Source organism: Scophthalmus maximus, chromosome 21, assembly GCF_022379125.1.
Source record: "Scophthalmus maximus strain ysfricsl-2021 chromosome 21, ASM2237912v1, whole genome shotgun sequence".
In the NCBI taxonomy this organism is placed as follows: Eukaryota; Metazoa; Chordata; class Actinopteri; order Pleuronectiformes; family Scophthalmidae; genus Scophthalmus; species Scophthalmus maximus.
In genome coordinates, this window is record NC_061535.1 from 13,764,256 (window position 1) to 13,790,840 (window position 26,585).

At 45.0% G+C, this 26,585-nt stretch overlaps 1 protein-coding gene across 1 annotated transcript; it reads right to left on the bottom strand.

Moving 5' to 3' along the window:
- Positions 1-272: 272 nt before the first annotated feature.
- Positions 273-24,615, bottom strand: cdh10a (cadherin 10, type 2a (T2-cadherin)). Its single transcript, XM_035619671.2, has 12 exons — positions 24,349-24,615; positions 18,534-18,878; positions 11,395-11,689; positions 8,726-8,845; positions 8,131-8,298; positions 7,810-7,991; positions 6,937-7,190; positions 5,789-5,925; positions 5,589-5,710; positions 4,958-5,066; positions 4,022-4,273; positions 273-1,547 (listed from the first exon to the last, which is right to left on the bottom strand). The coding sequence occupies exons 2-12, from the start codon at positions 18,744-18,746 to the stop codon at positions 1,057-1,059; spliced, it is 2,343 nt and encodes a 780-aa protein (XP_035475564.2). The 5' UTR covers positions 18,747-18,878; positions 24,349-24,615; the 3' UTR covers positions 273-1,056.
- Between the last annotated feature and the right edge of the window lie 1,970 nt (positions 24,616-26,585).

Consider the following 26,585-nt stretch of genomic DNA (forward strand, 5'->3'; position numbering starts at 1 on the left):
ACTTGTAGACTCCACCGCCGGTAGTTTGGATTGTTCTCGAAATGAACTTCACTTTGTTTACAGATTGAACGCTGTGTGAAAGTTTGAATGAATCCCGTCTTCATTAGTCTTTACAGTGGGTGGAGGAGTATTCCCCAGACGGACCCTGCGAGAGAAACAGATATTTCTCTGCGTAGGAACTCACCAAATTCATATTGTTATTGATAAGGTAGAAGACCAAAAGGCCCTTTCAGTCGCGACTAAAGCAGGCAACGGAGTGGGAATGTAGCTGCTTCTTTTGTACATCATTTTATTAAGAAAATAAGTATAAAAATATAAATATAAAACAATATGACTCGGCATTCAAACGGCATGAATTCAGTGTATGACAGTTTTTTTCCTACAACATACACTTTCCATTACATATTACACCTATATGATGAAATGAATTCACAGTTTTGACAAATAAACTGCACCAACCATTCACATGAACATTGCTTGTCAAACGAAGATAGCAAATAGTATATTAGGATGTCCATCGTTAAAAACACATCGTAGATTTACAGCAGTGAATGGAGGTGGCTGAAAACGCTGCTCGACTCCTTCCCTCCCGCACCCGCGCCCAGTCTGTCGCCATTGAACACTGATAGTATACAATACTACTATCTCTCAGGTCAAATACAAAACACATTGTCCACACCATAGTTCACGAAAAAACTCCTAAAAGTCGAAGGCATCTTTACTGAGTATGACCAAAAAACAGTGAAAATTTGAGAATTATACTGTCTCCGCATTAATGAGAAAGTTCAACTCAAGTTCAAGTCTTGATTTTTCCCGTTTCCAGCATCCGCACAAGGAGAGCGTGTATATGAGAGTCAAATAGACAACTAGTCAACTAGCGCACCAGCCAGCAAACTAGACAGATAAACAGATAGTTAGCTTGATAGATAGGTAGACGGACAGTCAACTAGCTGGCCAGCTAACTAACGAGACAACATGGCTGTCTGGCTAGGTAGCTAGTTCAACAGACAGGAAAGAGAATGGGCGTGAGTAAAAGAGAGACCGCCGTGGCTGTGTCTAGGTCTCTCGGTCAGGGCTCTTCCCGATGTACATCTCCGCCAACTTTTTGAACTGCGGCCCCCAGTTGCCGAGGTAATCGAACTCCTGGTCGCCCTCGGTGGCGGCCGACTCCAGCGAACTGAGGGACTCCGCCAGCGAGCCGCTGCCCTCGTACGCGTACGTGGCCAGCGAGTCGTACGGCGGCGCTGTGGGATCCGCGTCGTTCTCCTGAAGCCTCCCGTTGATGAAGTCCCTGACGTCCGCGTTATCCTTTATAGGTGATGTCCTCCGAAAGGGAAACAGCATTTCGGGTATGATGTCCCTGCGCAGCTTGTTGGCGTCCATCACCTCGGGGTTGCGCAGCGTGCCGATATCAAAGGCCTGCGTGTCCTCCTCTCCGCCCCCTTCATCGTTGTAACTGACAACGTTGTCTCTGACGTCCTCTTTGGAGATGATCAGAGGCTCCTTCTTCCTCTGTCTCCTCAGGGCCGCGAACAGCACCACGATCACTACACAAGACACAGTGGGAAATACACAGACAGAGAGAGAGAGAGAGAGAGCTCAGCACAAGATGTGTGCCTCCCTTAACATGTGTCATGCATTTAAAAAGCACAGGGGAGCTAAAGCGCAGAGGGGAGACACATTTGCTACTCGCGATAAATCCCCAACACTGCCTCAGGCGTTCACCTCCTATTATTAAAAGATTCAGTGAACAGCACATTCGCTGTATAAAATGCATGGTGGTTGGAGGATCCTCTCTTTTTTTATATACCGTCCAGCACGCAACCTCATATTTCATCTCTTTCATTGTTTTTCAGCCGTTAAAGACAACCAGACATTGCAGAGTGAGCATGTTTCCAGACAGTGGCGCTGCGCGGTAGCAAGTTTTTAAAATAAACTCATAATTCTTCTGCAAAATCACTTATTTAGGACAAGCACATTTCCGACTCCACCTGTGCTATTCTCCTTCGCCCTCCTCCTTTTTTTTGGTCCTAGCAGCAGGTACTGTAGTTGTCTGCCTGCCTCCCACCTGGGTGTTAATTACAACGCCTTCACCACCAGTCGCGGTGGCTGTTCAGACAAATCTTTCCGAACATTTGTGACTGACCGCTGCCACGCTCTTTTTTTAGACGCCGCGGCCGACTGCGATGAGCAGATAGGGAGAGCCGTTCCAGCTCAGCGCCTTCCTGTTGGAGTCAAGCTGGGGTGAATGAGACAGTCTGTCAGGGGGGTTTGCAACCCCGTTCGCGAGAGAGAAGCATCGGGTAATGAGCAGATGTCATGATATTTTGCTCAAGAGGAGCGCTCGGCATTTAACCTTCAGTGCACTTGATGTACGAGAGAAGATCCGCCTGCCACCAGAAACAGGATTTAAAACTTGAAATTACAACAAGCACATTTGGGGGGGGGGAAGCTGGTTAGTACTTAATTGCATGTATCAGTACTTTTTGTCGAGTTGCAGATCAAATAACACGCAAAAAAAAAAACCAAGACAAATCGTGGCAGGAGGTTGAAATTCAAAACATGGGGAGACGCACGCACATTCAAACTGCATCGCCTTCAACAGTATGCACGGGCCTCTGCATCTGCATTCACAGCGGCTAGTATGTCAGAAATGCTCCTATCAAGTACCCTGCTCGGCCAATCAAGGTGAGGTTCGGTGGCGGTGTTGGAGCTCATTTCTTATTGATACGCCCTTGACCATAAGCACTGCACATTTCTGCTTTTTGCTGGGTAAAACGATAGGCGCCGTTGCCGTTGTGTCCCCGGTATTGTGTTACGCACGACGCTGGATCACGAGGAGGGACAACATCAGAATGTCAAGAAGTTTAACATGCGACCTACTTTACCAGGGAAATACACGGACCGTTTTCTTTTAAGTGCGCACATTTGAATGGTGCGTTGAACCACAGCACTATTTTCTGAGGTAGAACTGATGATTATTAGCAAATATGCAAAGTAACTTCGTCATTGATTAGAGCTGCTTTAATTAGTAATTACTTTGAGATCCCTGCATGAGTTACTTCTCCTAAAATGCCCTTTTTAATGTTCTCCTGAAACTCAACTTCTTGTGGTCATATGAATAATTGCTGTCCTCTCTAGCATGATGTGTTTATGGCGCAAGGGGAGGACATCAGGATGGATGGTTGGGCGTACAAAGTGTCGTAAGCTCTGCATCTTCTACCAAGAGTATGCGCCGTCTTCTTTTAATAATTCAAGTAGAATGCGTTTCTTTTTCTAATGATGGTCATGGGACCTTTTTTTTTACACGAATGCAAAAAAAACTAGTTGAGGTATGAATGCTGAGCTTCTCTGGCAGCCAAAGTGGGCACCACTGTCATACTGTCAGGAACATTTTATAGATCGCACTGCAGGAGGGAGTCCAAGCTTTCAATCGATGTCCTCTTTGCAATGATAGACCATGTCATTTCTTTTCCTGCTCTGTGTGGGCACTCAGCAGCATGTAAGTACTCTGAGAGTAAGGCCTGCCTGGGGTCTGTTTGTGTGGCATGTGCCCGTACCATGGACCAAGCAGCACTAAAAAACAAAACAAACAACAGAACACCACTTGCTAGAAAACCATTATATCCTGTAAGAAGTCTTTTTTTTGGTTAAATCATGTTTTCCCAAAAAGCTCAGGAGCTCTATAAAGCTCAACTCTATTTGGCCTTTTTGTATCTAAAAAGCAAACTACCGTACGAGCTAATGCTCAATCTTGTTGTCATATAATACAATGACTAGCTAGGACTAACTACTTATTTACACGTCTTCTACATCGGACATCAACTGGTGATAAAACTTGCCTGGGGTTTTTAGCAAACAGTCATTGTGGGCTGTTCAAATAAAATTGACTCGACTCCAGTAGAAGAACTGAGATGTCTCTTAAGCAATGGCTACTTTTGCTGAATGAATTGACAGAAGGGCTCAAATATACATGGTGACACACCTGCACATACACATGCTCATACAAGAGGCGACTTACTGAGCAGGATGATGACACAGAGCAGTATGGCCACCAGCGCTCCCGTTGTGAGACCATCTGAGAAGGGCAGGACCTCGGAGTTGCACGACTGCATGTTACCACGGCTGTCACAGGCACACACTCGCACAATCAGTGTGCTGGTGCTGCTCTGAATGGGGTAGTCGTTGTCCGAGATCACCACCGGCAGGAAGTACACGCTCATCTCGTGTCGGCTGAAACCTCCCCTCCGCGTCAGGATATTGGCAGTGTTATCTGCGGAAGAGGCGCAGATGGGCAGAGCTTGTCAACGATGATATATTCCAGTTAGCTGGATGATCTTACAGGAAATCATTTCATCGTGTATTTCCTGTTTCCTTCAATGCCGTGACAGACAGCTCATAATTCTCAGAGCCATTTGAATTACTAAGGCGTCTGTATAACGATTCAAGGTTTAACGTTCAAGGGTACTTTATTTTCATTCCCATCCATTTGAGCATGCACATGCAGAGTGTGTAACCAATCATATTAATATCAACCTGTCGTATTGATAGAAAACACCACTTGATCAGTAATCATTTACATTAGTAGTCATCATTGCAAAAAATGGAAGTAGTCCAGTTTCCATCTCGTATCTCTGCTGCAGTCTTCTCACTTTGTCTACTGCAATTCATTTCAGTCATTGAAATTTTATATACTAAAAATCAACACTTCACACGCCTCGAAGTACCAATCTGTTACTGTAACCTGCCTCAAATTTCACTGTCCGTTTACCTGTTCGGATACTGACATTAGTAAGTCAATCAAGACTACATTTCTCCCTCATAGGCTTATAGTCCTGAAGACTTCCAGCACATCCATCCAAACCACATTCTCCCATTTGCTGAAACAACCAGGGATCAAATGCTAAAAATGACAATTAAAATTTGTTTGGGGATTGCAAAAACGAGCATATCTTACCTTGCCTGTCGTCGATGGTGAAGTTTGGGTTGGTGGCGCTCATACTGAAGACAAACTTGTGTCCAACAAGGGGTTCGTCTGTGTCGACGGCGCTTATTGTCTGAATCAGCTAAGAGGAACGATACAAAGTGTGAAAAAGAGAACACATGGAAACTCCTGTTGGTTTTTCCGAATCGACAAATCTAAAAAATGTGTCCAATGTAAAACGCACAAACACAGGCCAGATCTTCCATGTACTGGTGTCTTTTCGCTGGTAAGCAGTGAAGTACTGAATTGATTTTATGATACTTTCATTTGTTCCAAAGCACAGTATCAGCTGGCACCAGGTTATAGACCTCGCAGATCTGCTCACAGGCTGATGCTCTCCATTCCACTCAATTGAAATCCAAGGTTGAGTGAGCATTTTCTGTGGTTGGCCCTAGATTGTGGAATGGTTTGCCACTCACTACCAAATCACCCCCTCCTATTGATATCTTTCACACTTGTCTAAAGACCTATCTTTTTTCATTTAGCCTTTCAAAAGTCATGAAGACGACTGACTAGTCATCTGTAAGCTTTTTAACTTAATAATAATCAATTCAACAAATCATTGAAGACGTATTTCAAGCACGAGATCATGAACGTTAAGCACCTGTCCTGCTTTGACGTTCTCACAGACAAACGTGTCATAGGACATGGCAAACTCGGGGGCGTTGTCGTTGACATCTAACACCTTGATGAAAACAGGCACTCGAGTTGTCTGCCGCGGATTATCTGAAATAAATAAATAGTTAGGGTTAAGCATGGAACAGGCGAAACAAAACTGTGTAAGAGATTTGAAACGTCAATTACTTATTTCAGTGGCCACCACAGAGATGTTGTGCCATTTGGACATTTCTCTATCCAGCGCTTTCAGTGTTGTGATGGTGCCATTCACAGAGTCGATGTTGAACAACCTCTCCAGATCTGTGTGTCGATCAATGGAGTATCTGAAAGAACAACACAAAATAATACAATTTTATGCCAACATGTGTAACTTCATAACAACTGTAAACACAGCTCATTGTGTTTTATCCGTCACTGTCTGGGATGTTTGCATACATGTAATGTTGCTCGTGCAATCAAATCCAGTTTTGATCCCTTCTGCTCGCAAAGATTTCTGTCTTCACACAGCTAAGTACGTCAAAAAAAGTGTTCCACACAGTAATTCACTGGTTTCCAAAGCAAATATTCAATTCTCTGTGTTGTCAAAACATTGCTCATCTCCTCTACTGCCTGCTCATTTGTCATAGTCAACTTTCATATTCTAATGAAATTTGAATATGCAACACAATACGCCTTGTGGCATGGGCCCGAGACTGGCGTATCTCCGTGTCAGAGACAGGCAGGCGCCATATGTGCGGAATGGCGGCACTGAGCTGTGTGAGTCGATACAGCAAATTAAGCCCTTTCACTTTGACTTTGTGCCGTGCCACAGAGGGCTTACATAATTCTGGGAAATAAACACTGTCGGTATTCACTTCACAGGGCCGCCGCCATCTTCCACTGGGAAATCACCGGGGAGGGGGGGGACCCATGAATAATATCCTTTTCTTCCCCCTCCATACTGACACATGGCTCGGCTGATGGATTAGATTTAGCCAAGTGGGCACATTTTCATCCTCACTCAAAAAAAAAACAACTAATGAGAGGAGACTTTGTATTTCCATCACGTGACGCTTGTTTTCTTATTGATTTTTATACTGCTTTAATTAAAGCTGGAACAATGAGTGTTTGAAACAATCAAATTACTACAATCAAGTGTTACTCTCACTTGGTTGGTGAGGAAATCTTTGCTTAACAGGTCATTGATTAATTTCCAAGTTTGCCAAGTTTCGAGCACTCAATTCTCCAGGAGAATGAATTTGTTGTGAAAGGGTACAAAGGGGATTTGGCATTTGGCTCTAACAGCCTGGCACTGTTTAGGGCCTAAACACTTCTCGCTGTCTCTTGTAGCTCACTTGACTGGCTTGTTGTCAGCATCGGGGTCCCTGGCCGACACCACGCCGACGAAGCTGCCAGCAGCCGTGTCCTCGTGCACCTCGATGATGTAAGGGTTCCTGGTGAAGACGGGGGGCTCATCCACATCCTCCACGGTTACCTTGACTGTGGCGTAGTCTTTGAACTGCAAACCGTGGATGAACCTTGCGTCTAAGTAGGTGTTTTTCACCTCCACCCTGAACTCGTAGTCCCTCTTACTTTCATAATCCAGCGCCTGGAAATGAAAGAGCATCAGAAGTCAAGCTGAAGATTTCGTTCCATGAAAAAACAGATGCCCTCCAGGATTTTGATTGGGCATGTACTGCACTTGATTTGTCTGCTTTATCTTTTTCATACTTAGAAGTCTTAGTTACAAACCCGTTTGAGGAGTACTGATCTTGAAGGTCCAAAGGAAAACTACAAAGAGGTTCCAGCCAAAGACTCTTTTTTACACATTACATTACACAGGCTTAGGGTATCTGATCCAGTTCAAAAATACATTCTGTCTTTTTTCGTACATGAGTATATGTTATCAGGGGCTGTTTCGAATCTGAATCTGCACTATTCTGTCTTTCCACTGAAGTGAAGCATACACATGTTGAAAACAACACAAAATGAGAACTCAACTTTAAATTAATGTAAAGCAGTAAAACTTGGAACAGTTTAGAGAAGTTCCTAAATTAGAATCCCTCAACCTTTCAGGAGTTTCATTTACAATCATGTGCTAGAAGTTGAAAGTCACAAACAAATCTTCCAGCTACAAACTTCAAGTCGTAGCTACATGATGAAAAAGCATGATAAACCATGAAACAGTTAACGTGCATGAACAATATTATTGGAAGTTTAGAGTTTACCCTTTTGATAATGATAACTCCCTCCTGCGTGGTTTGGTCAGTGATGATGTTGAATATGTCGTGACCCCCGACAATGCTGTACTCCATCTCAGCGTTGCGCCCAACATCCGGATCATCTGCCTTGATGCGGCCGATGGCGCCTCCGATGTCTGTCGACTCCGCAGCGGTCACACGAAAGGAATCTACACACGACAGTGAGTGAAACCGGATTTTGTCGCCGTCAGTTATGAGCGTGTGTAAGAGACTTGTGACAAACGTTCAATCATGTTTAAAAGCCGTATTAGGAATCGATGCGCAATATGGAGGGAAATGGCCTCCTACGGTTAGCGAAGCGCGGCGGGCTGTCGTTCACGTCGGAGAGAGTGATGCTGACAGTCGTGGTCCCTGAAAGTCCGCCCATCTGTCCGGCCATGTCTTTAGCCTGGATCACGACCTGATAGTGTTCCTTGACTTCTCGGTCCATGCCAGGCAGGGCTGTTTTGATGGTGCCTGAAGAAAAAAAAACATATTTTCAACACGGTAAAGGAAAACTATATACTGGGAAATTCATTTGCTGTCTTTATGACATTTTGATAAGCCATGTAACAATTTAATCTCTGGTTGCAACGGGTTCTTCAACAAAATTTTTGTTTTGCCAAGTATGTTTTAAGGTAAAGCTACCTGGATTATTATCCCTTGTTATGGTTTCAGAAGCGCTATATTAATGAAGGCTAGCACATGCATGTCGTGGGAAGAAGTCGGTGGGGATGCTGGACACGCAAATTGCTGGATATCCAGTAGGTTGAGTAGCACCAGGGGTGCAGATCCTTATCTAGCCGGTTCAATTCTCCCAAGCCAGAGCAGTGCAGGAGATCTGTTTATGGACCCGTATAACATTACAAACTGCATCCAACAATTCCCGCTGTGTTTGACTTACCATTTTCAGAATCCACAGAGAAATAAGGCTGTCCCTGCAGGATGCTATATACGAGCTTGGCACTGTTCCCGTACGTTTGATCATCGGCATCAGTTGCCGTAACGGTGACGACAGATGTACCTGCAGACGAGAACATGGAAAGTCAATTTTAGAGCCAAAGCAGTGGCACTGCACATATTGAGCCAAGCAACGATCAAGTGACTTCCCCTCCTTTCATACGGAAGAAATTTCCTGTAAACCCGGTGGCACTTTTCAGAAATGCGAAATATGCCGACAGCTTTAATACCAGCTTTTACTGGTAACCAGGGCTCTGAGGAGAATCACATTAGCTAGCAACAAAGAGGTAGTGATGTCTCGGTTATGAAACAATAACGAGCATGAGATTACTAGTCACTTCTTTCCTTTTTTCATCCTGATCTGGTGATCAGTGTGTCGGTCGGTCGGTCGGTTTGCCTGTCTGCTCGTCATTTCATTCCTGGAAAAAAACCCTCAAAAACCTTGTTGGATTTTTATTCCTGAAACTCCACAATTATGTTAATCAGGTAGTGAAGCGCTGCCGTTTGATATTTCGGGTTTGCCGGGGGCATGTGTCATCTCCCGATGACTCAAGAAACAACAAGGTAGCTGCTGCAGCTGTCTAACCTGTGAAACTAAAGTGATAGGCTCGCAGTCTCACACTGTGTCTCCTCTTGCACCTCAGTAGAAATTACTGCTTTGATTAACCACAGTCTCCTAGTCGTCAGGTTTTAAATTTTTTTTTTTTTATGTCAGTCAGAATGAAACGATCTGCATTGTCAAGACTTCAAGAGAAGATTTCATGCTCCTCAAGCAATTGTATCACCTCGGCCCAGTTGTTAAGAAGTCATCTGAATAGATTTTTGAAATGCTGGCACTACAGCAACCCAAAGCCAGAATCCAGGTCCACCTCCTACAAATCAAGCTTCAAACTTTTGGTGTCTCCACAAAGGAGGAGAGATTCTGAATGTTCTTTATTTTTCAGCTAATTTGAAATTTGGATTTGAAACGCGGGGTGAAAACATCCATAGTGTATTTGTTGAGGTTGTTTACAAGACATTTAAATGGAAATTGGTGTTTGTATTGTTTTCTGTGTCTTCAAATGAAAAACCCACTTGTTTTTCTACCCGTTGCTGTTAACATACCTAGTAGTCCCAATTGAAAGCACTGGTAATCTGGATTTGGTAATCTTGAGAAGTCTGTGTCTGGATCAGGGTGATCCAATCCAATGTTGCTTTGAAAAGTCAGGACAAGAGTAATCTGGATTATGTTGTCCGACGCAGAATTGTGGAAACATTTAATAAATACTAACAAGCTACTACTAATGAACTTCCTATGGTTCAGGATGCTAAGATGTACATTTTGCGCTCATGCGCTTTTATCAATACCACATGGATCCTAATGTGTATATATATGTTACACGTTGTGCAATTCATGCCAAGAGAATACAGCTTCCATAATTAAGGTAAAGGTGGTTGAGTCTGTGTTTAGTTTAGTGCTTAATAAGTTAATGAATAAACGTTTAAGCTCAGTTTCCCTCTCAGAGATGCAGTCGTCGAAGTCACTTCCATATGTCCCGCATAATCAACCCGGGCGTTTGTGATAATGCCACACATTGCAAACACCGTCCTTGGCATTCAGGGGACCTCTGCCGTGTCCTGTTTGGGTCCGGCCGTCTCTCTGCATACCAATGAACCCTTGAACATCTGTCCCACTTAGTCCCTGCACTGGCAGCATAAAAGGGAGCCGCTGATTCTTCATGGCTGGCTGGCTTGATTAAGCAGTGTGTTCAGTCAGAACATATAAGGCGGTTTATTAGTGCGCAGATGAGCGGTGGTGACCCTGACCCACCTTTTGTCCGTATCCGTGCAGCTGAGAAATCTTAAGAGCGGTGCATTATGAATTCCAAACGGGACACTGTTGTTTGTCATATAGACAATTGGCTTTTGATTTACTCTTGATTGCTCCGGTGTATTAATTTGTGCTTGCATAATTGAGGATTGATTTCAAGTTGCGAGCATTATATCCATGAGCTTTGTTTATATTCATGCCGACTGGTTCATTTATATAACGTGAATGGATGGAGGTGGAGTGCAATGAAGCAAATCCTTAATTGGAAAGACTGTGACAATCTAAACTTTCAATTTTTTCTACTGCCTATTAAAATGGCAAATGGCATTACTTGTCATGAATGCCCAATGAGCCTCACTAAACAAATAACAATCATCCAAAAAAATAAGAAAAGCAAATGACTTTGAAGAACTGAATACAGTCTCACATTAGGCCAGTCTAGACTTATGAATAACACTCCTCTGGGTTTTTGAAAAGTGTCCTTTGCGGAATTCAGCGAAAGGTGACATCAACATTACAATTACATAAAAATCCTTGAAATAAATAAATGAGGACTAATGGTTTTCCTCATGAATCAATGTGCCGAATATTTTTTTTCGCGGTTCATTGTTGAATCCTTGAATCTAAGAAAATGTAATCATTTCCAGAGCACTAGGTGAATACAAAATGCATTTTTGGTCCAATTAACAGTTGATATAAAATCAAAGAGAGGCAGCAAATCCTCATATTTATCAACCAGAAAATATTTGGCAATTTTTTCTACTGTGGAATCTCTGAAATGATAACGACTGATGACAACTCACCAACTTCAGACATTTCGGGGACGCTGGCGAAGTAGATGTCCTTCTCGAACTTGGGCGCATTGTCGTTGATGTCGTGGATTTTGATGTTGAACTCGGTGTCCGCCTCCAGCTCGGCGTTGGTGTTCCTGTCCAGGACTTTGGCGTTGAGCGTGTACATCGCCTTCTCCTCCCTGTCCAACCTCTTGGTGGCGTGGATGTCCCCGGACTTCTCGTCGATCAGGAACAAGGTTCCCGCCCCCTCTCCGGTCAGGACGTACTTCACGTTGCCTTCGCCTTTGTCCATGTTGGAGTGCAGCTAAAAAAACAATGGGAGAGAGAGATCCGTTTTTGACCAAAGTCAAATTTGTAGAATAGTGGTGATGGATGAGGTATCGCTGGCTGTAACTGTCAGTCGCCTCGAGTCAAGTTTATTTGTAATTTAAAACAACCAGAGTTGACCAAATTGCTGTTTAAGAAAGCCACAGCTCTTTGGTCAGACGCATGGATCTTGTGTAACCATTGGCAACACTACGTAATTGCTCTAAGCTGAATTCTCCAGAAAGAGAACGGCTACTGAAAACAAGTTATCGAAAATATTTGACGTGGACCAACCGTTGCCCTTGAGAACCTCTGCACTCAATTACAAATCATGTCCTCTCTTGTTGCCGATGAGTGTGTTGCCGCTGTTGCAGTTGACCGCGGTGTGAATAGAATTAAAATACATTTCCAGGGGTCTTTTCTCTTTTGGCAGATTTGTACAACTCCTTAATTTTGATTCTATACCCTGGTTGTCAATTGTTCTTCGTCTTCTTTCTCCTCTTCCCCTCCAGCTGCATGAATAAATGAACAATCAAAATTTGTGAAGTTATGACTCCCTGCTATCCGCGCTCATCTCTTAAATTGGCCAGTTGAGGATCTCGGATGTTTTGCGCGCCGTTCGAGTCAAATCTGCGAGTTCTGAAAACCTAATCAACTCGTCTTGCCTGGTCTTCTTATTTTCAGGTGTTCGGTCTTGTGTTGCTGTCCCTGATACTGAACGGACGAGTGTGACATACTCCCATTACTCCAGATCCAATCGGTCTCACGATTTTTCTTCCAAATTGCACCGTTGAAGAACGATGAGAAAAACCCGACCTACAGCAACAACTGCTAAAATTAGTCACCTCTGACCTATCCATCACCTTGAAGCGGGCTCGGAGCGTCGGCGAGGAGTAATGGCGGACCGCTGTGACAGACACTTGATTCAAGCTCATTACTGTAGTGGATCTGTCAGCGGATATATTTAGAGCGCAATCTCATGGGTTCACTTTTTTAAATGACAAGTAGTTAGGGACACCGAATGTACGTCGGTAACGTATTAATATTAATGTCCGCACGCTGTGAGGAAACTAATTATGGTTTTTTTTCCTGCAGTTGGAAGAGGGATGTCAACAGTGCAACTTTGGATGGAAATCGGAAATGTATTGCCAGAGCGTTTGCTATTCTGAATTGCGGGAGAAAATAAATAAGGGAGGCATGTGAAAACAAGATGCTGTCAAGTTCAAATGAGTAATATTCACAGTATGTGGAGTCGTGTTTGGAAAATACTTTTCATGCAGATGAACTCCATTATCCGAAGTCTATTACATGGGAATATCAGTCAGCTCGGAATTTTCACATATATTTGTGTCCTGGCGACTGGGTCTGTTCATTGTTTGTGAATATGAATTCTCCCCTGAGCCGTACACAACCAGCGAAACCACAGATTTACGACGCGCTATGGACGCAACTGCTGTTGACTGTGAATGACAGGCTAATTTTTGGGGAAGCAGGGGAGTGTTTGTATGTTTTTTTTCCCCGTTGCATTGGAATGACCTTTATAAAATCGTAAAAAAGAAAATATCTCTCCACTGTCACCTTTCCTCTCCTTTTGAAATTCATTGTCTGTGTCGTGGTATATTGGCTGTGGGATGCACACGGACATGCTCGCCGAGCAAAGCCGAGCTCCTCTGCGACGCGCGACGAACACATTTCATCGCCGGTATTCACAAACGACCACGATTCCCAACACAAGCGCGGTGCTTACGGTGTAATAATAATTAGGCCGTACACTTCCAGACCCTGTCGCACCGCAGGAAATCTTTTTGATTATATTCTCCAGGAGTTTTTCATCTCGTTATTACCATATTTACCAGTCTCGGTTGGTAATCCTATTTATTTCTATTTTTTTTAAAGGAACCTGAGAAGCTGAAACAACAAACAGCGAGCCATCAAAGGAGCCTGTACCCTCTGCAGCCAGCTGTCTGCAGGATAATAGGATTTTTTTTTTTCTCTTTACAGTCTTTGCAGAACCTTGAGCTATGTATTTTACATTTTTTGCTATGTGGGAGTATATAACCCTTAGCTCATGCACTTTTCCTAATTATCGGATGTCTAACGTCAGCTCCCCCAATCATGTGGGTAAACAGAGCTTCTCCCTGTTGCCATATAGATTTTTCTTTTCTCTCTTCTTACTGAGCGGAAGTGCAAATAGGGAGGAGTTTTGTCACGAGTAAGCACTGGAGTTATTATACACCATCATATCTTCTAAAAATAAGCCGATGAATCGACGAGGCGCTGTGCCATCGACACGTACGCTCCCGTGGAAAAAAAACCCAAAACACCCGGCATCAGTTGTAAAACAACGTGTCGACTCCAACCAAGCTGAACACACAGCGGAGGTGAGTTCCCAGACGTTGAAGAGCACCAATCTCTGCATCTGACGTGCAGAGTAAACACAGTACATCTAGTAGGAGCGAGGAGAGAGAGGGAGAGAGAGAGAAAGTGGCACTGATACTCCTGTGTGTGGCACAAAGTGTCTTCACACAGCCTTAACCAAATCAAATGTTAGCACTACCTCGCTGTATTTGCAGAGATTTAGCAGGCTCCCCCCTTTCAAGGCCTTGCAGCACAAACACAGACCTTTTTTTTCTTCTTCAAGACCTCGCAACAGAGGCACACAGAGAGAGGGAGCCTTGATGAGTTAAATCGCCTTGCAACAAACACTGAGGAATTGTCGGCAAAGCGGGACGAAATCATTGGCAATTCTTGTCAGGTCTCCGGTAAAGCATTGCTCCGCTGCTGCAGAGAGGAGATAGCAAAATAGAGTGCAGGACGGATACAGAATAATTACCGCTTCATCCCTCCCTGTCTCTCTCTCCCTCCTTCTCTTAAGACAGACGGATGCTCTTTACCGTCGGAGCATCGCACTGTAATGTAATGCATGTCATGCAGGTTAAAGCTTACGGCAACTGTTGCATGCTTTGTAATTTTCCGTCTGTTTTATAGCTAGATAAAAAAAAAAGTGTAGCACACGGCCACGCAAAGAACCTCCTCCGGGATCCTTCTATGAGCACAACAGAGCGAGCTGCACCTTGGGTATTCGAAGTTTAGCGCGCGGCCACATTCTTTTGTTCACAGGCCACGAGACAATGCGACGCAGCCAGAATCGAATGGGATTTTGTCCACTTCAAACGCACACACTCGCAAATTTTTGCCCCGGCGTGCGTGTGTATATATATATATCTCTATATAAAAAGAAGTTTTGCGGTTGTATTGCTCAGCATTGCGAGTGTTCACACTCCGCAGCCCCTGCTTAAGAAGTAGGGCACCACAGCTGCACACAGTGAGCGCTCACACTCATTAACGGCTCCGTGAAAGTCAGTTAAAATGAGATTTGAGGCGTTTTCTTTCCACGCTTCACACCCGCTCAGCCTCTTGCCGTAGCATCTTTACAGTTATAAAATATACCAGGGTGTGTTTTCTCTCTCTCTCTCTCTCTCTCCTTCCTTCGCCGTTGACTGCCGAGCCAGAGTAAATGCGCCAAGCCTTACTCATCACTGCGTTGAGGTATCAGTCCGCCGCACTCGGTGTGTAAAGCCTCGGAGCAGCGTGTCTTTTTCCACACCTCGATAAGCAATGTGAGCTGCGTTTTTTTATTATTATTATTATACAGCGGCGGCGCCGCGTGTGCACAGCTTCCCTTCCAGTGGAGAGGCAGAGCCGTTGCGCGCGAGCGTGACCGTTCTGTACATCGAGTTTGATTGCCGTAATCAAGAAATCAACCTCAAGTGACAGCCAGGCGAGCGTGTGTGGGTTGATTGAAGAGGGTTTGATTGAATGTGAAATAAACAAGGTCTCCCACAGTGCGCCGCGAAAGACCATTAAATAACCCTTATAACGGCCGACCACCATGGCGCCGACGGCTCTGTGCTGGGCATTATAAGTGCCCTTTGCATTCGGTCTGGAATCTTCATTTCTCTCTCTCCCTCTGCTCATTCGACCGCTCTCCTTCTCTCAATCCATCGGTTTTCTCCCCGTCCGTCCATCTCGTTCCGTTTGCCTTCTATCTATCTATCATTACATCCCATTAGGGCTGCAACCTATACGTTATTCTCACTATCTATTGATTTTGCCGTTATGTCGGCGACAAATCGATACATCATTGTTGTGCGCAACGTGTCGCAGGACAGTTGGAGAATGATGCCTTTTATATTTTCACAGAGCTTAATGTGCTGTTGTGAGGCAACAACTCAAAGATGCTCATGTTTTAGTTTTTATGGAACTGGAATCCTGCCATTTCGCGCTCGTTTTTTGGGGGACCAATTGTGAAAATCTCTGATTATTTTCAGCCAATAGCTGCAGCTCCACTATCTATTGATATGTTTTCGTTTAAGATACGATAAGATGTAACTTTATTCGTCCCACAATGGGGAAATTTGGTCGTCAAAGCAGCAAAGTGGACAGAATACAGAATGAAATTTTAAGAGATTTTAAAAAGCAATAGGTATGTACAAAATATAACCAAATATAAGTACTACATACAGAGCAATACATGCGTCTGCTCCCCGTCCTACAGTTCTGTTGATTCATCCATCATTCCACACTTTGACTTTTCCGATTTATCATCCATTTTAGTAGGCCAGATGTCTTTATAACAGGAATTATTCTTTATCATTGAAGATTTTACTAAGGGGGGACAGGCAGGAAAAGTTCTGGAAAAATATTTTCGGAACAACATTTGCGAATATTTGCGTTCTCACATACAACCGCTCCGTAAAAAAATTCAGGAAAATGTCCGGACTACAGTGCCTGGTGTGGAAGCTTCTAACAGTCTAAAGCCTTAAGATAGTAAAGATCATAAGATGAAATGTCTACATTAAAAAGTATAATCACAACAGTTGCTTTAAGCTTCAGTTGGCTAACTGGTGAATGGACCAATCATCGCAGGTCTTACTTGTGGTCTTTCTCCTTAACTTCGATCCATGTCTCTCTGTCACCATCACATTCTGCCTCAACATCTAAAACCCAGGAGTTAAACTGACGATATTAGAGATTCAGATTATCCCCAGCTTCTGCTTTAAAGTATAATAGCGGCATGTGGCTGCCTCATCCCCCCCCCCTCAGTAATTTATTATAGCCTCCTTTAATAGAGAATGATATTGGACACAGGGAAAGTGGAGAGCTGGCGAATACGATTGCTGTCATGCCACAGAAGTTGGGTGCCAGGAAGCATCAAAGGGGTTGAGAAGAAAGCCACGTCAGCCGTCACCGACACGTCAGCCGATCGGCCCCGTTCATAGTTAGCTTTTGCTTTGCTGCTTCATCGCAAAACACAACAAGGTGAATTTCATTGGCCTCCTTGATTGATATGTTTTCTTCTTCCTCTTCCTTCTCTTCCCCGTTCCATTTATTTCCCACTCTTCCCTCCTCTTCACCACATCAGGATGATGGTTCCTGCAAGAAAAAGGTTGTCATGCCCCCCACCTCCTCCCCCGCCCCTCCCTACTCAACCCTGCACAAGACACTTGTTTACTCCGCAGAGAGAATGAGGTGTGTGATGAAAGCCAGCTTCCTCTGAGAAAATTGGCTGTCGACAGTCACCTCATTTCCCTCCCTCGCGTTGATAACTGCAGCGTTCCCCATCACACCTGTCTTTCCAGTGCCACAGTACCCGCGAGCTGACAAGAACCTCTCTGATCTGGGCGGGTGGGGAGGTGGAGCGTTGTCCCAGAACTCTGCTTTTTTTTGTCATTATTGGGAGAAAAGTGTCTTGCAAGAGCTTTATGTATTTTTTAATTGAAGAAAAAACAAAAAAAAGGCCTCCGAACCACCAGTCGTACGACGATCTATCAGTCAAACTTGTTTTAGGCCTTGACTTTTGATTCACTCGCGCCGGACAACGCAAAAGAAGCTAAATTTGCGTGACGTGGTATCGCAACAAGCCAATCTGCGTTGTGATTCTCCCGAAGTCACTGACGTCCACGTCCAGAAGAGAACTTGCGGATATTTGCGAGTGCGTCTACTTGCACAAGATGCTGTGGACAAACTCTTTGCATTAAAAGGCATTAAAAGCACATTAACATAGCAAATATACCGTTTACAATTGGCTCATGATTTCATCTCACCAGGCGACGCTAAAGACAAAATCCTTCTGCTTGTTGAAATATTTGAACTCGAGCCAAATATTCACGTGACGCGATGTCGTGAAAGCCGGTTAGCGTTGGGATCGTCCCGACAGAAAAACATTTGCTTTGCATTTGTTGTGAAGCAGCACAACTCCTCCATAAACACCTGGAGTATTATTAAGTTTTACATTCGGAGTGTGAGTTTAGGTCTTAGGTTCTTTCCGTGTCGCAAGATTCCCATAAAATCTCGAGGGTTCATTTTGTTTCGGAGGAGACTCGAGTGTTTTTCCTCGATGGCCCCGGTGTTGAACAGGGTTTGTCAACAGGGAAGTTTCAGCTCAACTGCTCACGACTCAAGAACCTTTGATATCGTCGATTGGTGCGAGCAGTTGGCTGATTTAAAATGGCATCCCACTAACTAAAAAGGGAAAAGTTAAAAAGCCTCACGCGTTGTTGTCTTCGGTTATCAACAAGATAAGACAAAAAGGAAGATGTGGCCTCTTAGAATTTGAGATAAGATAGTTTCATGGATCAATCACTGTGATTTAAAGGCACCGCTCAGACTGAGAGAGACTGCAGCCACTTGCTGTGAATCTGATAGCTCCATTTAACTGTGCCTGTAACATCCAGTTTCCTGGCAGCCCATTCGTCTTGGGCCAATTACATCAAACGCTTACTTCAACGAGCCGAAACCTTCTATAATTAGTCCGCAGACAATGTGTTTGGACACGTTACCTTGCCGACGTATTGATGGTCATTTCCCGTGTATTCCTCGAGCAGAAAGAATTGATTCCACATCCATCCACGTTTGGACCGCTGGAGGATCCTCCCGTCGCTCTCCGCCATGCCGAACAGTTTCCCAATATTCCCGGGTGCGAAAGGCAGGGCGCTGCTGGGCCACAGGACGGAGAGCATCAGGAGGAGCAGCAGCACCTGATTGGTTAGCATGGTATCCAGTCGGCTGGGTAACGTCCTGGTCGACTTCTGAATTACGGTAAAGGGCTGGCGATGGGACGAACACTGGAAGGCAGTGTCATCAGAACAGACATTGTATTCCTCTCTTCGCTGTCCCTCGGATTCCTGTTGAAAGAGGAAACTTTAGTCGAGAAGCACTTTTATCACACATGTATTTCACTACTGTAAATCCTAGAAAAGGAGATGGACCACTGAAGTTGCATCCAGACAACAAGAGGGCAATACTGATGTACAAGGAATCTCTTTCCATTTGTGCTCCACCAGTCAAGTAACAATCGTCTAAAAACTGTAAATAATTTGATAATAACTCTGTAGAGAGAACGAGTCCCGAGGCGAACTTGTGAGGAGGTGAAAAAACAGCTGGCGAAAATAAGAGGACACAGTCAAAAGGAAAGATTGCTCATAAAAAGACTCGGGTCATCGTAGGCCGGATTCAAATTAGGTTTAATCGCTGCAACTTTGTCTCCGTCTCTGCTCTTTTATCTTGGTCTTACAAACGGTCAAATTTGATTCACTTTAGAGTTGTCTTCTCTTCTGGTGCACTGACAATAATGTCCTATAGAAAGGCCGATACCGATTATTAATCACAATCTGGTCATCTGTCTGTAGTCCGTCTACAGTACAGGTGCGTGCGCTTTGCGATGCCCCACTTGCAAATGAGAAATCACACGCAGTTTTGAAAATGAAGTGGAAAATCCACAATCAAACAGACTTATCATCACATCTCCTCCTCTGCCCGTATTAGGGAGGCGAGCCGCACTTCTCCTAATTATGAAGTGCATTACTGATGATAATGCAAACAGTGCTTCAAAAACCCAGTGAGCATGTTTGAATAGCTTAATGCAGGCAACTCTGCGAGCATAAATGCTTCTGACGCGAGCAGAAGCCAAGGCTCCACTAAAAAAACCCACATTTTTCACGTTCAGCTTCGCGCTAATTCGGTTGCATTACAAAGCTACAGGGAAACCTCCACTAACGCCTTTAAAGATAAACTGTCTTGTGCTTTCACAAATATTCCCCCCCAAAACTTCAACTCTAATTGGTTTTTGCGTCCATTAGTTTCTCCCTCCACATGTTTTCATGTATCCTAAAGGGATAAAAATCTGTGCGGTAAGTCCACACAAAAGCACCCACCAGCATCTTCCCCAGGTATCTGCGAGGCTGTGTGTGTTCTGTGTTGCTCGCCCGATGCCTCGCCGAGGCAAATGTCCCCACCAGGACTGGTCCTGATAGGTACTTTGCGTATGCAATGCATAATTTATGGTCTTTTGGAAGTTAATCCTAATAAATCTTGCGTCTCTTCCCAAAAAGAGCCCATTTAGCGAGACTCCAGCATGAAGGCCGGAGCTGCAGAGTTATTCTGACAAGCATTCAGCGAGTACTTCAGGGACTAGCTGTGTAAAAAAAAAAAAAAAAATAGGCAGATTCTAGTTTAGCAAATTGCCTCTGCTTTTGTTCAGAGCCTTCTTTAAACAAGGTCTGTAATGTCAGTGGATGCATTCACGTGAACAAAAGGCACCTTGCTGTCTCTGAGTAAAGGCGAAGGAATTGAATCCTTTGAATGGGAAATCTAATAAACCGAGCTAATGAGATCTCATTGTGAAAAATCAGCAATCATTTTCAAAATAGCACCGATTCATAGTGACTGTTTTGACAGATGCGCAAAGTTTTTATGGATGGACGTCACCAACAAACCTTCACATTAGCACAAACACAACGTACATATGTGGTACCAGAGAATAAATAGACTTTCAGAGTTAATCTACAGTAGCAGAGATTATATTAACGGTGCTTTGTCTTGTAATTTACTGAAAGATTGTTTATGTTATTTTCTCCTGTGTATATATATATATATATATATATGTGTGTGACACACGCATTGCCCAAATCAGGAAACGTCGTCTTGCAATTAATCTAGTCTGATGCTTGTGATTACATTTTCTAATTATCATTCCAGCCTGTCCTTGAGTTTTAATAGCATTCTGGATGTTAATCTTTGATGTGGTGTGTGCCTATTAAGCATTAGGCGCCAGTGTGTGTCTTTTTTCAGAATTCATCCAAACACTCCATTAAGGGATGAGTGAGCTCGCTGAGTTCACGCCAGAGCCTACAGACTCAGGATGAGTTATCTCAACTTATTCAGCCTATTAAAAAAAAGTGTGGTTTTATAACAAAAAAATTATAATTATGTTTATGATTAGATTAAGTTGCAGGCAGCTTATATGGCTTGGCATCAAAACCACTGATGTAAAGTGAGAAGAAAATTGTTAAATATGCTTTCAAAGTGTTGTCTAAGGGTTGTTAGTCTTAATCTTGGCGGAGACACTTTCTGGCAAGAGCTCTGCTCCGGCCCCCCCGCTTTCTGTAATCTGCAAATTTATACATTCTTGTTTCGCTGAATGAGAACATCTTTGATCAGATATTTATATAAAAAACTAGCTGTTCATCAGGATATGCTTCCTCGAGAAGAAAAAAAAAAGAAAAGAAGCACAGCCTTGGTATGCACATCAATCACCCCCCCCCCCCCCCCCCCCCAAAAAAAAAGAATTTGAGCACGCAGGCTTCCCTGCCGACATTAAACTGATCCCTGCAACTAAGCATTTCCGTGGCTCCTCTGACTTCAGGAGGACAGTAATCACAGATGTAAGTGCGCAGTGGAGGTTCTGGTTGCTAAACCCTTTTTTTCATAAGAGGTCTCTCGCATGCATAATAAATTGATTCTCCTCCATACATGCGGCTGAGGATACAAACACCTACACTGACCACCCGGTCTGTGTTCGCTGCAGCCTTTGGCACATGGGACCCTTGTGTGTTTTGAATTAACATTGTGCGAAAAAAATCAAAAAATCAGAAGTCGTCGGTCGACCGGTAAAACTCAATTCACCTCGAAAGGGAAACAGCAAACAGCGATGTCTTTAAAGGTTCAATGAAAAGAAAATCCCAAATACATTCCTCACGAATTTTGATTTAATGTACATCATCACACAATCATGCACGTTTAGCACGAGGCCCCCGGCTGCGACGTCTGTCGCCTAACACCTCCTCTCCGCTGCACACACATCGACCGGATGTAAAACCAACAGGATTCAAACGACAGTCCTAAAGAAATTCAACAGGTGACTCTGTTTTATGAGAAACAAAGGTAAACGGACGGTGATTAGGAGAGGAGGCGGTGGAGAGAGAGAGAGAGAGAGAGAGAGAGAGAGAGATGACCTTGCAACAGCCGAAGGTTGCAAGGTCATCGAACCAGTGTCATGATCAGTCTTGGCGTTTATCTTTACCTTCAAGTTTTCTTTTTTGTTTTTTAATCTTTTCTCTTTTCGATAACATGATTTACAAGTCATACATGTCGTGTTTCTTCTTCACATTTCTTCCACGTGTGTGACTCGGCCGCGAGGAAAAGCTCGGTGCGTGCAGGGGTGACTGTCAGTTTGAGTAGCTCCGGTGATTGCCGGTGCCGCCGTCGGCAGTCCAGCACAGACGAGGGTGTAAATCCAGCACGAAGGGGCGTCGATGCACCAACATGCAGCAGCAGCAGCAGCAGCAGCACCTGTACGAAAGGAAGCCTCCACTTGGTGGAGCCCTAGACCTTCGCGAAGTCTGCCTGCCTCCACTCCACCGGCTGCAGAGTCACCGGCAGACCTCAGCAGGCGTCGACCCGCGGTCTGAAAAAACCTCCGAGCAAATTTTTTATTTTTTGTGTGGTACAGTGCACACACTTCATCGTTGAAAAGATATTTCAAAAAAAAAGAGGGGTGGGGGTGTTTTTCTTGAAAAGGGTGAAAGAATCATCAAAAATATATAGACGTGTGTTAACTGTGTTTATCTTAAGGCCCTTAGATGACATATACGCATCTTAAAGGTAGAAATGATCAGTTTATTTGAACATCCGCCAAAGAAAAACTGCAAAATATGGAAACACTGGCTTCATACAAAAACCAAATGAATTCCATTAATTTGTTAGGAAAGCACCCCGCGTCCCTTCTCTCACTTCACCATCTCCTCGGTGACATATACACACCGTGTTCCTCAAATAAATATTCATGTCTAATCCCTTTAAAAAAAAAAAAGGGCTGTGGGAATTGCTCCCGAGAGCCTCCGAGCCCGGATGGATTCCCGCCTCCTTTTTCATTAGAACATTAAAAGGTCACTCCATATCTGACAATAATTCAAGCAGCGTGTTAGCGGCTAATTTGCGCTAAACAATAATGGCATTACACGGGCGACCCCGGTGCACACCACCACCATGCCCCCGAAATACATCACTTGGGCGACTGTAGAGCTGTCTGCGTATGTGAGGCGGCACGCAGAGGACTGGGGCGGAGAGAGAAGAGAGGGGAGAGAGAGAGAGAGAGTCAGGGTTGGATTAAGTTTGTGCCGTGGAGGATATGCACATGCAGCCGGCACACTCTGCAGCGCCGACGGCCGCAGCGCTTGAACGCCACGATAAACACCTCCAATGCGTTTTCTTCAGAGATATGAATGGTGCCGCGGCTTTTCATCAGAGCTGCCCAGAGCACATCGCAAGTAGGATGCGCCTGCACTGCCTCTCAGCACACGGACACATATCCCCACACACACACACACACACACACACACACACGCAAACACACACACAAACACACAAACACACACACACACACACAAACACACACACACACACACACACACACACACACACACACAGAGTGCTTGGCATGGACACTTGAATAGGTACACACACACACACACACACACACACACACACAGAGACACAAACACACACAAACACACACACACACACAGAGACACAAACACACACAAACACACACACACACACACACAGAGACACAAACACACACACACACACACACACACACACACACACACAGACACAAACACACACACACACACACACACACACAGAGTGCTTGGCATGGACACTCGAACAGGTGCACACACACACACACACACACACACACACACACGGAGATGCACACGTACACTCGTAGGGACGTCCATGTACGTTGCGTGTTCCGATGTGTGCGTGTGTGTGTAGCACTTTTGTGCTGAGTGATAAAGTTCACCTTTAATGGAATGTGACGCCCACCTCAAAGTTATACGCATGCAGCGCTGTCGGCCGTGCGGCAGGTGCAATGGGCTGCGTGATGGACGGGAGACATCCTGGAGAGAAAAACACACCCCACTCCCGCCTTCACATTTGATGCATCGCACATCTTTAATCAGCTTTAAAGTTCAAATTTGTCGAAAAGGAAGAAAAAAAACCATAATCTCCTCCGGTGCTGCGGCGTGCGTTTGAATCTCATGTCGAACACCTCGAGTGAATAAATAAAAACCCAAACGCGACTGACAGAATCCGACAACAAAAACTGTCGTTGCTCTCGTCCGCTGGATTTGAGCTGTTATCAGCCTCTCTGAAGTTGCAACACTTCTTTTCCGTGAGCCGCGGCTGCTGCGGCTGCATTAGTCTGGCTCGGTCACAGTGCAGAGGAGCAGATCATCCCCCCACCGGAGTCTGGAGGCAGACGACATATAAATATACCCTTCAACGATAATCAGAAAAAGGAGCCCTTACCTTTTCTCTTTCTCCCTCGTGTTTTCACGGCTTAGCATCCATGTGAGTCACCCGGCACTCGGCGCGGCGGTTTCCTACTCCTGAGCAGTGCTTAGCGCCGGAGGACCACGCTCCTCACGGCAGAGCTTACATTCCAAGACTGACAACGGCACAGCTGGTGCGAATGTGTATGGGAGTGTGTGTGTGTGTGTGTGTGTGTGTGTGTGTGTGCATGAGAGAGAGAGAGTCTACTGCCTGCCTTCCTCCCTCGCTCTATGCTTCTCTATTTCTCTCTGCCCTCCCTCGCTCCGTTTCCCCTCCCCACTCTTTCTGGCTCCTCTCCCCTTTCCTCCTCTACACTTTCTTTCTATCATCTCTCTCTCTCTCTCTCTCTCTCTCTCTCTCTCTGTCTCTCCCTCCCCCTCCTCTCTCTTTTCTCTATAGCAGTGCATCACTTCTGGCGGTGGATGTCACCCAGGCTGAAGCCGAGGCGACTCTGCCCCTGATTGGCTGCCATTCACAAGTTAGCGATAAAGAAAAGGGGGGGGGAGAAGAAGAAAAGCAGAGGGGAGGGTGGAGGAGGCGGTTGGTGGGGGGCTGAGGGGCTGGGGGCATTGGTGGTGCTAAGTGAGGGAAATAGTGCCCTTACATCCCAGTGAGCATCAGTTGACTGTGGGATGGAGAGACTGGGCTGGAGGAGGGAGCGTGGACGACGTGTTTTCATTTTCTTTTCTTTTCTCTCTTTTTTTTTTGTCCTCCTCCTTCTTTTTCCTCTTGTTGTGAATGCATCCAGAAAGCTCCCTACATGAGAGGCTCGTGCAGCAAAGCGACTGCTCTGACGGATCGGCCGTTTGACGTCTGATGTCTGAAGCAATCGGCCCCATCTAATCTCCTTTCAATGACAGAGGAATGAAGGAGAAAAAGGCCATAACTTGTAAATCAGCCACGCAGCGAGAGTGTGTGTGTGTGTGTGTGTGTGTGTGTGTGTGTGTGTGTGTGTGTCTGTGTGTGTGTGTGTGTGTGTGTGTGTGTGTGTGTGTGCGCGTGTGCGTGCTCCTCGCTCTGTTCCTCTTCATCTCTCTGACTTGGCTGGCAGCGTGTGACAGGTGCACATGCGGTCCAGGCCCCTCTGTCATCTCTTCTCATTACACGTTTCATGTCGGACGCATATCAGTACGTCCGCGTACACTTTGTGCCACCGAGGCCGATGTACCATTTTAATTCGGCTGACAGAGAGAGAAAAAGGGAGCGGGCGATGGTATGTCACAGAGGCGTTTGATGGCGAGGAGGCGAGACGTCACCAGGTGCCGATATTTGTCCCTAACACGTTCCCTGAGCGGAGTGACTTTGAAATGCAAGGGACGCCGCTCGGAGGGGGCGGCGTTGATGAATAATTGAAGCAAAAGCAGCGGTTTCACTGGCCAACCTCATTTGAGTCTCAAGTTTTATCTCCCGATATCAGCGTGAATAGATTAATCAGCCCCAAAGTCTTTGCACCAGATAAATAAAAAAAAAATTGCAAACAGGCCAAACTAATTAACATCCGAACAACAAGCGAGCGCATTGGCCCCTCGCACTTCCTGAGTCACCCCCTCGCTCGGATGCTAAGAAGTAGGTGCGCGTCTGTGTTTGTTCATGTGTTGTGTCATGTTTGCTTATTCCCATGTGTGAACGGGATGGGTGTGTGTGTGTGTGTGTGTGTGTGTGTGTGTGCGTGTGCGATGTTCCTCGCTAACAAGCCGCTGACAAAAAAAACCCCACCAAGAAAAGGAGGCTATTTTGTACATCTCTGCATAGAATTAGTCTTAATTTACTTGCTATTTACACCCCTGGGACGTTAATTACGCTGTTGTTACGCAGCCCAAACAAGTCTGTGCAAACATCAGAGAACAAGCGCACGCGTTGTACCCAACTGTTTCAGGAAATATAGAAACATGTTTCCAAAGTTACCCTATAGACACAAACACACACACAAAAAAACCACCCCACCAAATCTTCTCATCTTAATTTCACAGGCCTTCACAACAATTTTCCAAATGTTTCCCTCTCCCTCCGGATGAGGAGTCCGTTACATTAAATCAAAGTTCCCCAGGCCCAGGGGAAGAGCTTCCTTAAATAAAGGGTGTCTCTTGATCCTCTCCCAATTCGGCGCGTCAGCTCCCGTCAGCATCACTCGCTCGTTGCACTTGTGTTCCTCTCCTCCGCCGTCCTGCCTGCCGCTGATTAGTTCTCTGATTTCCCCCTCGCCTTCCCGGAGG